Raw genomic sequence first — 12,673 nt, 5'->3', positions numbered from 1 at the left:
AATACACTCACTACAAAAGGAAGAGGATTTGTAAAGCAACATTGTGGAAATCTGGTAATGGTTCTGGCCCAACAATCCATATCTCAATTTCAAACAGTCCAGAGTTTGCAGATAGAGATAGAAACTAAACGGTGTGGTATGTACCACCATAAGGATAAGGGTTATTTACTAAACAATAGCTAATATCATGCTTAGAGGCAATAAATAATTGCTAGAGCTGTAATTTCTGTGAAAACAGTTAAGGTAAATTCCAAGGTATTTTAGCTGAATACTGCATTCAAATTCTGACATAGAAGGATAGGAACTCATGTGAAATGTGGACCTGGATTTAAATTTTAAACTTCTTGCCATTAAAGTTCAGGGTATATTTGGGTCACACAGCTCAATGCGGGTTTAGATCTCTACAGAATATCAAGTTTTTAAAGATACTTTTCATTTTCAGATGTGACAGTTAAAAAATCCTGGGTACAATAAACCATTTGACTTGGGGAAAAAAGTTGAGCTATAAACTGAAACCAAAGTAGCTCAACTTGGGAGTGTCCCAGCTGCAGAAAACTCTTAATTTTAAAACACTTTGATTGATCCCCAATCTCTTCGAATTACACTGCAGTAAGGACTGTGCGCCCTTCTGAAACCAGGCTATGCTTCAATTACTTCATCTGCGTATAAATTTCATTGTTATTTGAAACATATGCAAAATGCAGATACCAGTATACCCTAAAATTGATTAAATATCTACCTCATTAAAGTACAAAACCTACAGTATAAGAGGCCCTACTATGAGGGTTCACTTTGCATTAAGAATGCTAAACCTTGCCAGTGAAATACCATTCTGGATCAATCCAGTTTAGCTATACAACATCTGTATTTTAGCAGCTGGACACTTATACCACTAACACCCTCACTAAGGTTTTCACCAAGTTTCTGCTGACAGAGTAAATACAAACTGACTCCTGCAGCAAAAGTCTGCTCACCTGATTCGCTCCAGCTAGCCAAATGAGAAAGGCAAACGGCAGCCGGCCTCAGGTAAAAACTTGGAGTAAAAAGCTTCATCCCATGAGACAACATTTTTCAGAACCAAATTGGGATCAGAGTATTTCAGAACATTTTATGAATTCAAAAGTGACTTAAGGAAACATGAAAACTGACAGGCTATTAGTCCATTTTGGAGGACTATTACCTTCCAGACAATTACTTTCAACATATAATTTGAAGGTTTGGAAAACCCTTGTGCCACTTCCCATGAGGATTCACAGTCTGTTGGCAAAATATGTCTCTGCATTGTGATACTTACAACATACACAGTAATGTTTGCTGCCCTTGACAAAATACACCAGCAAGCATTCACAGACAGGAAAATTTCATACCTTTGTTCTGAGAGAGTATTAAAATAAAGCAATAATTATTTAAGTGACAGAAAAAGCATATAAACACCAAACTGGAAAGGAAAAATAGAGGTATAGTTAGTCCCATCTTGGCAAGGAAGCAAACTAGGTGAGTAGGACTCAGACATTCTGGCTGGCTGGACCATTTTTTTCTTGTCCTTTCCCTACAAGATCAGGGGTGCCCAAATAACAGGAAAGGTACTTCCTGGGGTCTCTCAGTTTTCCATGCATACTCATGCACACAGGAAAGCCTCTAAGCATCCCAGTTTACCCTTGGAAAGAAAACCGAAGTCATGGATGTGCTGCTTGATCGGTTTGAACAGCCTGTTCCCAGTTACCACCTTCTTTGCAGAGGGAGAATCAGGAGGATACAGACTGCAAGCCAGATCAACTGTTCCAGAGGTGGTAGTCTACACCTCGCTGATATTCTTCACGGGAGTTCCCTTCTGGCACCATGTACCTCATGGAATGCAAGTCCAGGAACCCCACAAAGAACACAGGAGTCATGATCATAGTTTCCACCACCCAACTGCAGAAGCCAACAGTCCATGCATTATTTGCTCCTGAGTTGCTACCTGAAAAGAAGGAGCAGGCTGCAAACTGGTTTAATTCTTTGAGTGAGCAATATGCAGCCTATGGATCACAGGTTGAGCATCCTTTTAATCAAGAACCTCTCCAGGTGTCTTTCAGCCCTAATTTGCTACTACGATTCTGTGAGAAGCAGTACAGCTCCACATTGCTGCTGCTCAAAGCCATGTCTAGAAGGTGCAAACCAGCCCTTTAGTTAAGCAAGGGGTTTGAATGTGTATTTGGTCAACAGGATGAGTTACAGTTGTATCAGGTTTAAATCAATCCCTTTTCAACAGAGCACTTGAGTATGTGATTACCTTTAAAGATGTATGTTCCTCATTAAGTTGGTGCGGTTAAGTATGCCCTTAATGATATAAGAACGAACGATAAGAATATGCTTAACTATTTTACAGATGGCAAGCTTCCCTGAACCAGGACCCTCATTAGTGTTCCCACTGAACTGACAAGAGGACTGGTCATTTTTACTACAAAGGAAATGGGATGTGGTCTTCCATAATATTTCAAGCATTAAATGCAAACACAATCTCCAGAAGGAAAGCCACTCTAATCCACATGGACGTCCAAGCTACGTTATTGTACATCTTACTTCCTGAGCTCTGCAGGCAAATGTCTTCTGAGTGTGCAAGAGGCTGTCCACATTGCTGCAGGGGCAAGATGCAAAACGTGCATTTTTGGAAGATCATTTGTAAACTTGGCATGAGGTTTGTTTTCTAAAATGCTGCTGTGAACAATTTGTCACTGACTCTAAGTCTGACAAACAAGCCCCTTCTGGCTCATTCGGATAAAGATTAGGAATGCTTCACTGCAGCTAAGGATGAAGTACAGGCTTTGAAGGCATCACTTTTACTTATGACATCCAAAAACTATGTTAAAATAACATCGCCAGTGCAATGCCAGGAATTCAAAAGCTAGGAAATGCCGAAATTAAGGTTGCCTGTTCAGACTTTGGTCAGATCTTTCCTGAGTGCACTTCTTGATACAGGTTTTCATTACGTGATCATGCACAATTTTTTTCCACCAAATCACTGCCTTATTCATTGTGAGGCAAGGGACAGCTTGAGGAAGAATTAGGGTTGTCAAGGAGATAGCTATCTGCAGAAACACTCACTCATTCAGAAAACAAGCAGTTATTCAATACTTCTTTCTATTCTTCCATTCAACATGTAGCCCCAGGCTTTATCCTATATACGGCCTTTAAACTCTGCATTTAATACAAAATTATTCATTTCCTCATAGGCATCCCTATGGTCCTATTGGCATAGCGTCCAAGTGCTTCACATAGGGTAAAAATTTTACCTTCACAACAGATATGTGAGAACAGAATTAGTAGCCTCCACTCAGATAATTTTCTTTTTCATGCTACCTCTACTTTCTTCTTCCCCCTTATTTTCTCCACTGAAGTTCTCATCAGGTGTTTCTTCCTTTTATTTGTCCTGCGTATATAGTTCAGAGACAGCACGAGCAGCAAAGAAAAGGAATTATGAGAAAACTGAGTTTATTCAGTTCAGATGAAAACTTCAGAGAATTTAGCTGCCAAACACTAACAAGCGTCTACTAAACATCTGCGAACTAAAATCTTTTGAGAACCATACAGCTTGGCCAGATTTGGGAAAATTTTTACAGGGATGCCAAGCGATCTCCCTCTGATATCAGAACAACATCCACGTCAGATTTCAAGTGTTTGTCCAAAGCATAATTTAAAAAATATTTTCAATTTTAGCAACAGCAAAAATTTATCTTTCTCTAATCTCATAAACAGTGCAGCTGGGTTTAGCTATTCCTTCCAAATAGCTGAAGACCAACAATGATTAAACCAACTGGTAACATGGTGCTATAATGTAAAGCTCCAGATAACACCACAGAGAGTGTCACTTACTTTGCATGTAATTAATGTAATGTAATGCTAGAATCACTGACAAGTACAACATAGATATCTTCCAGGTATTTTTAACAATACCAGAATTAAAAGATGAGAAGAATTGTTTGCCTACTGATACAGAGTAACTGATAACAGAGAGAAATACTGTTACTACTAACAGCAAAGCTCAGTACAGCGCATACTGGCAGCATTTCTGTACCACTGCACAAAAGATGAGCTTCATGGAGAGCCCGTAACGTGCCACGTGCTGCATCTCGGGCATCAGGTTAAATTGTAGAGAACACGCTACTGCGCTGCTTTGTGGATGAGGAATGTGTTTTACTTCTAGGAGAGTCTCTTTCAGCACAGCACCCTGTATGACCCTAGGGCCAAGTCCTACAGCTTCCCGAACCACACAATGGGAAACACCACCAGCTAGGCATGCCTTCTTACTTTAAACAGTAACACTGCATTCATACACTAAAAGAGCAGTGGGTGCTTTCTGATGTTAATGGAGTTACATCGGTACAAAATTAATATATTGGAAAAGACAAGCAAGACCTTCAGTCTTCCTCATTTGGAGCACAATCCTGAAAATCATACCATGCTATGTGTCTTTGGGCAGACCCTCGGCTGAGATCAATTGGAATAATTCCACAGAATGCATGTCAGATTATACTCGGTAAGGTTATGAGCACAGCATGCCTGAGCTAAGTTTTCCACAAAATAAATAGGGAGGCACCCACCAGACTATTCTTTATGGGTGTCCTCAGCATTTCAATTCATTTCCCTGCACTTTGGCTGGCCAGAATCTGAATCTGTTAGCCTCCCATGCATCCTATTAAGTTCATCTTTTCCTAGTCTGTTGAGAAGAGACTGGCCTGCCTGGGCTGATGATGAGAATGGACAAACCTTTGGTTTGGTGGTGGATTGGGGGGGGAGTTGTTCATTTGTTTGATTTAAACACTAACTTTTTTCATTAATGCATTTCTATTAGAGTGAATAGAGTGCTACTAATTAAAAACAGTTAAAAATGGAACAGATATCAGTGCCATATGTACTTAAAGCATTTGGGTTCTTCTGGGGATATCAATTCAGATTTAAACCAATAAAAATTTAGGAGCAAGGTTTCTTGAATTTAAGGGTAAATAATAAGGACAAGTAAGCTAAGGTACATTAGACCTTGCAGTGACTCCTGGAGCCCTGTGATACCAACAGTCTGTTTCCTCTGTTTTTCACAGAGAAAACTGAGGAAATTCACTGATGGTTTTCACCTTCAGCCTTTTGTCTCTGCAGAACTTTTATTAAAAAAATAAAGAAGGCAAAATAGTCTAATCACAGGGTGATGATTCCAAGACCTCAGTGGTCTTTGTTTCCTTTCACGTTTCATTTGTTTGGCCCATATAAATTTCCTTTCCCATTATAGCACCCTAAATTCATCAAAACATTACTGGGTCATTCTCAAGCATTACACACTTGAGAAATGGATATCAATCAAATAAAAGGACACAAATATGAGATGGTTTGGATTGATGGGACAATGTTTGTTTTAACTTAAAATTATAGTAGATAGTTAGCAAAAACTGGGCACCATTGTCTCCTAAAAGGTTAAGTCCCTAAGGGTGGCTAGCTGACCTGAAAAAATGAGGGGAATATAAGTGTAAAACACTGTCACCCATAACACATGGGTGCTGTTAACAGGCTGGCATGATGATCGATGACCGCATTAACTGCAGGCAGTGCCCATAAAGGAGGCAGGGAAGGTACTCGGTACGTTTCTTTGGGCACCTTCCAGGTGTAAGATTTCTGTGGAGCACCGATGAGATCTGACAACCACTTCCTGGCAGCTGGGATTCAACTCCATTTAGCTCGGAAGCTTCACAAAGGAAAATGCACCACAGTGCTATTTTTTTTTTCTCCTCTTCCAGCTCTTTTTGAGTGCCTACTTTTTCCCTCCCACCCCAAATTTCTGGGTCACGATGAAAATATAAAACCCAAAGAGTATTGAATAAGCCAAGAAAATATTAGAAACTTATTAAAGCTACTGGCAAAATGGTTAGTGCATTTCCCCTTCCTGAAAATGTCAAGGAAAGACAGTAATTTCTGAAAAATTTACAGGAGAAAATAATGACTTTCAATCAATACCCCCCCAATGATATAAAAAATAGATTTTCAGCATAAAGTATGTCTTTGAGGATTTAGTAAAAAATTAAAGTACATATTTTCTACATATAAAACAAAAAAGTCTACATCTTTTATCAAAAAAGAGTCAGCAGCAAATTTATGGCCAATGGCTACTGTTTGAGGCTTCCTTTTATTTTAACAGCTCAGTTTCATTATTGTCATTTTTCTGAGTAAATCCTCGTGGGCCACAGAGAACAGCAACTTTGTGACTCCTTTCACAGCAATGCAGAGAGCGATTCTGGGGGGCAGCCAGCAGGCCAGGAGGATATATGAAGGTTGTTATAATTCCTTAAGGCTCTGTGGCTTTATTAGTGGGGATTTCTGTCCACTGGCCCCCAAAGGCTATTCTTGAGTATGACTCCTCCACCCCAGGATGTGTGCCATGTGAAGGCTTAATCTTTTAGGGTAGATGCATGCAAAGGAAAATAGGAAGACTATTCTAAATGCAAAAGAAGGCGAAGCAGATAAAGCAGTGATTTTAAGTACGCTTCTCATTAGCTTAACAATTCCTTTTAAAATAAATATATTTATTTCTTATGCTTTCTTAGAAATAAGCATTTATGGGGAGGACTACAGCTGAGAGACACACTGATAGTGAAGGCAGATGCTGCTACCCAAACATATCAATCACTGCGTGACAAAGTAACCTACCCCCCCCTTAAAATTGACTATGCAATCCAATTAGTTTGATTTTAGTTTATAAATCAGCCCAAGTAAGCACAAGATTCCTGCCTTTTTCCATGTTCCATGTTTCCATGTTCTATGTTTAGCCAGGAATCAGGTCCTGCACCCAAGGCCACACATGGGGCAGGGATTTACATCGCAAGGCCCCAGCACTAAACTGTGGAAAATAGGCTTTCAGCAGCAGGAACAGCATCTGGCTTCTTGGCTTGCTCCACACACAGTTGTGCTGACAGATCTGGAGTTGCCTTTTACAGTGTCATATGGTCAGGCTGCTAATGCAATGTCCCTCCCCACTTGTCCTCCTCCATGTCGTTTTTCTTCTTTGACTCATATTTAGCTCTAAGGTAGCAGTATGCATTCATCCCTAGAGACTGATGGGCCCATATCCCCTCTATGCTTTACAGCAAACTCAGCCAAACATCCATACTGAGGCAGCTTTCTAGGCATCCCTATACTGGATTTCCTTAAGAGGGTTTTGGTACTCATCGAAAACCCAACCCAACAAAGCAATGGGCTTTCCCCAACACCTTCATATCAGAGGACCTTAATTCCAGTCCAGCGTCACTGCCACCTCATTAAGCAGACAACAGAAGTGCCAAGAAAGTGGTGTCCCAGCCCAGAACTCCAGTTTGTCACCACCTCAACGTGAGTCAGTGCCATTTTGTATTATTTCCACAGATCTCTTGTGTGTGAATCTGGGATATGGGCTGTAAACATAATTCACAAAGCAAGCTGAAGCTGTACTGATAAAGCATTTTACTTGCTCGTTTAAACATTCAGCACACCAAATACATAAAATATCTTGTATATGAACCTCTTCTTGTGTGGACAGAGCCACTCTGGAGAATAAGCCCATTTTCTTTATGTCACATGAATGAAAATTAACACTGGATGACAATCTACTGTGGACCCATTTATAGTGATTTATTGAAGCATAGGACACTAATTTCAAAACTTATTTGGTGTAATCCACCTGAGAGCCTGATCATCTGGTTAAAGATGATTTTTAAATATGATTTTTCTAACAGATTTCAGAATGTTGCTCGATGTGGCCTAATGATAAATACCTCAGCAAAAAGAAGAAAAGTCCAATTACAAAAGGGCATAAAGAATTCCTGATCAAAACTTTGGAGTGTATCCTCTACTGCTGCAAATTGGCATGAAGCAACTTACCTGGGGCAAGAATCTGGTGAGCTATTTAGAAATGATTGACCATAATTCTACAGCATCTGAAATTATTTTTCTAGAAGAACGCAAGTGTTCAGAGTTCCGCAGACTGAAATGAGTATCTCACAGGCATGATGCTGCAAGATAAAAAGTATGCTGGCTGTTTTCCAACAAGGAACTTGAGCATGTGCTTATCTTTAAGCTTACGAGCAGTTACACTGAAGTCCCATGCTTCATGCCTGAAATTAAACATTAACTCAAGTATTTGGCTGGATCAGGGCCAATGCAATTTCAAAAGCGTCAACTCCAAAAGCAGGGATTGTTTTGGGAACAGTTACTCAGGTGCACCTAGTATGAGCTCAGTTGCAGGAAGGGATGAAAACACTGTTACCTTTCTGCTTTCCAGTAATCTCAGGGCCTGATAGTCTCTCAATTAATCCGTGGTATAAATTAGAGCAGATTGAGGACTATGTGATCTTATGCTGGTTAAAATTCCAGCTGGTCTGACACTCACTGTTATGAACAATCACAGCTGATTGCCTCCATCCCACACATGCCTGAATTGTAGAGAATTGTAGAGAATCTTCAACCACAGAGATTTTTTGCAGAGCAGGACAGAGTTCTTAGTCTTGATGAGTAGACACCAAAAACTAGTCAGTCGCTAGATATCCTGGATCCATAGAGGAGCCTTGATGTCCATGACGCTAATTACCAATCAGAAAATTTTGAGAACCCCAGCTTCCTACAAATCAGGGAAAAGGAGCTTAAAGTATTATTATTTTGGTTATTTTCAAGTGTTTTACTTCGTGTTCTAGTAAAGGGAATGTTTTCAAGTTACAAAATGCCTATTAAGATTTATAAGAGAATTTTAAATGAGCCTTGTACAATGCCTTGCAAAATGTATCATTATCTCAGTCATCCAAAGTAAAAATAGAGAAAGTTCTAAAAATCTGGCACAAAGGTTTAAATTGTTTTGTCAATAACAGAGTATTTTGCAGCATTAACCTGCAACTTCAGTTATTAAAGTAAATCAAAAAGACAGGAAGTAGAGATGGAAATCAGAAAGAAGAATAAGAACTGCAAAATTAAACTGTTCTTTCACATGTGAAATTCAGTATAAAATACTTCCCTATAAATAGTTGTCAATAAACACAACTGCTGCAAATGTATTTGGTAAACGTTGAGGTCAAAGGCCTCAACTGTTTATTGCCTTGTAAACTCAAAGGCAAGTAAATTTATTGCCTGAACGAGTTTCAGAGTATTGGCCATCATAAAAACTCTGCATCCAAGGTACAAAATAGCCCATCAGCTAGCACTGCAGCTATTCCACACGTAACTCAGGGGCCACCACATGTATCGTAATTCAAAGTATCAAAGTATATTGTTGCCATGTTGAATGTATGCTACCACAGGTTAGTGCTGAACTGTCTGTCGCTACTACTAGAACTATCACTTGGCGAAATTATAAATCGTTGTGCTTTTAAAATCAACTTGCTTACTGCACTACTGTAGCAGAATGTAGCAGTACGTTTGCCTGGCACCCTTATGCAGCATTACATTTTCAGAAGTCCCTAATTGAAACTGGAGCTGCAGTGTACTAAGCACTGCACAAACACAGTAAGCAGCAGCATTTACCCCAAATGTTTGCAATCGAAGTGAAAGCTTACAGACAGATGATGGGAGAAAGGAAATATTTTCCTCTGCATGTTACAGCTGGAAGAATGGATCTCAGAATTTATGTGATTTAGGTCTTGCAGACAGAAGAATATTACTTTAACGTACCTTTTTTTCCCTAATTTTAAAAAGGTCGAATTGGTTCTATAGCATTCTATAAAATCATTAGAACCATGGTTAGTGTTTAGTGCCAAATCCTATCCTCAGATCCATTATTCATGGACTATACATCCAAGATTAATGTGTTGAGAATCTTATTCTCTTCTAGCTCCAAAACTTAAAAGGGCCAGCTCAGGAAACAAAGCGTATATATATGTTTTCTTGAACAGGGTCCTATTTAGCAAATGTTATGTTTCTGTCCTCCAGAGTTAGAGCTCAAGAATTAAACATGTTCAGTGTCCTTCCTCATGTGTTCCTTTCTCAAGTACTGTGTGACTATTAATTAATGTCAATTAACAGAGAACAGGTATCAATCTGTACAAATTGGATCAAGAGAAAATACCGAGCACAAGCTAATATGGCACATAGTATAAAATATTACACAATCTGATTTTGTAATCTAGACTATAAACATCTGAGAGCAAGAACTGATGTTTTTCTCTCTCTATCATGGACCATGCAGCCAGTGCTGGTAACTTTGGGGGTAATTCAAATTTTTTATCCTCTTCAGTTGTGTGGTCAAAAGGGAGCTGTCCGGCTGCCCAAAATTGTGTTTGCCAATTTAAATGGAACTGCATCCTGCCTTTGCTCTTTGAGTCCATTCTTGAGTAGTTGATAGTATCCGCAGACAAAGTTTTGCAGATTCTTATTTGAGAATGAAACTGCTGTCAGAGAATGAAGCACTTGACTGCATCTGCCAGTCAGCAATCTAACTATCTACACACTTCAACTGAGAACATATACATGTAGATAGGCACATTATCAATACATGCACACATACAGTACCCCACACAGACAAGAAACCCATCAAACAATACAACACAAACAGCAGCCACACTTAAAAAAATTAATAAAATCTACTTCCACGTATCTGCAAGCTCAAGTAAATCAGAGATATAAATGCAAAATATTCAGCAACATGCATAAGTACATCTCATTTTCTAGAGAACTATGGCACCCATAAAGTAAATCATGTAGATTTTTTTTTTTTACTCCAGACAGATCTAACTGTTTTCCAATATTGTTCCCATCAAAGAAAACTGTGTCAACTTTCCTCCGGCCATTCCTCTGAAATGTTATACAATAAAAAACACTGCTCCATCTGAGAAATCTAGCCCAGTAAATTCCATTTGCTGCACAATCTAAATCAAAGGCATAAACACCTCGTCAAAGTCAACAAACCAACTTTTAAAATTAAAGGTACTGTGCAAGGTACTGTCATGCTGACCCTCCTTTTTCTGTTTGTATTTGTAGCTTTTATAAGTACACGATTAATCCAAAACACACATAGGATATGACAAACATAATACTGTGATATGATCATGTATGAGTGGGCAAATCAGAAGATTTAATACTTTTTTCTGTGTTCCCAGAACAGCTTTTTCTTGTGATGCTAATATACAGGAGGCCAAATGCAGAACATTTATGACTGAAGCCTTTATTGGAATAAATTAATTCCATCTCCAAGAAATTCAGTGGAAACTCTGTGCTTCTGTTGTCAAAAGGAAATGAAAATGGAAGAGACATCTCAAAGAGTTAACTAGCAGCATCTCATTGCCAGTCACTAAGGAAGGCAAAACACAAAGATGCACAGGTATAGCTTAGAGTCCTCCAGACTCAGTGCAGGAAAATCAAATGGACAGAGATAAATGTTTTTTCTACCACCTGCAGCTGAGCAGGTAGTTGGCCTCAATTCTAGCACAGAGACCCATCAGCTTATGTTTGTGTAGAAGTATACAATACAAATATCAGCATTGATTTAGAGAATCCATCACATATATAGGATATGATGTAAGCAGTTCCATAGGTTTGCTGATCTTGCTTGTAAAACAAGTGTCTGCTTTCCACACCAGGACCATCTAACACCCCCATTGCTGACAATTTGTCACTTATAGGCATTGACTTCTTGGGGGAAAGGCTAAGAAAGCAGTACCTCCCTCCTTAGGGTTACCTAACAGAGGTACTACCCAGCACAAAGCATCTTCTTTGGGTCACATGGTAAAGGCACAGCCACGGGGCAGCATATTGCCTCAGTCCACAACGCAGATGGATCCAGCCTGGAACTGTAACTCCTTATTAGACCCCACTGTCTCACTGCCTTCAGTTACAAGTGTATAACCCATCTCTCCGCCTTCACCTTCCCTCAAGAAGAGTAATAACTCCACACCCACACAGAACAGTCTTGTAGTTTGTTATGAAAATAGGTCTTTTAGAAAAGACATACTCATTTTTTTATCCAGGATGAAATTCCCTATTAATTTGTGCTGTGTTGTCGGGCAAATACCGAGCTATGCTACAAATGAATTTACCTCTTGCCTGTGCTTGGTATTTGATGACAAATGAAGAATTAGTGCCTCAGCATCAATCTCTTCATTCCAAATCATGAGCTGAGAACAGAAGATGATGGGAATAAAATCAGAACAAAGATAATAGTTATAGTAGTTCCACTAAGGTTAACGGGACTATGCAGAAGACTGGCTAAGGTGAAGGAGAAATAGAAGTTTTTTACCACAGGGAGAAAACAACCGAATAATACTAATGCACAAAAATTAAACACTTAATTTTCAGGTACTTCTGTCTTGTAAGTCTCTTTAGTAACAGTTAATGGAATAACAAACAAGTGATATTACATTACTCACCCAGCACACTTTCACTCAAGAAACAATGCAGCCATGAACTTTTCTCTGCATAACATGGGATATGAACGGGGTACTGTTGCTTAATCATTCTCCTAAATGTTTATAGGATGGAAATAAGATCTTAATATAACTAGAGGGGCCACAGGAGGGACACTTTAAAGACTGCACTACCATGTGTGTCAATACCAAGGGCTCAGCAACATCTGGTTTAATTCATTTTTTGAGCTGTTTACTAACTGGAGACTAGGCGTTATTTCCTCTTTGAGATGGGAAATGCCTTTAATTGATGCCCGTGCATCTCCCTCATGCCAAATGGGCACTCACGAGACACT

The 12,673-nt window shown here is 39.3% G+C and overlaps 1 protein-coding gene across 1 annotated transcript in view; it reads left to right on the top strand.

Annotated features, from left to right (window-relative positions):
- Window positions 1–1,839: 1,839 nt before the first annotated feature.
- CDKN3 (cyclin dependent kinase inhibitor 3) overlaps window positions 1,840–12,673 on the top strand; it is a gene marked incomplete at both ends in the record, with an annotated part of 32,737 nt that continues 21,903 nt past the window's right edge. Inside the window, one exon of the mRNA XM_082485794.1 lies at window positions 1,840–2,031. Coding sequence (XP_082341920.1) covers window positions 1,840–2,031 — 192 coding nt within the window. The remainder of the gene's footprint in view (window positions 2,032–12,673) is intronic.

The sequence above is a fragment of the Vanellus vanellus genome, assembly GCF_965231255.1.
Source record: "Vanellus vanellus genome assembly, chromosome: 6".
Lineage (NCBI taxonomy): Eukaryota > Metazoa > Chordata > Aves > Charadriiformes > Charadriidae > Vanellus > Vanellus vanellus.
Note: the sequence above shows the minus strand (reverse complement) of the source record. Positions and strands in the feature narration are given on the sequence as shown.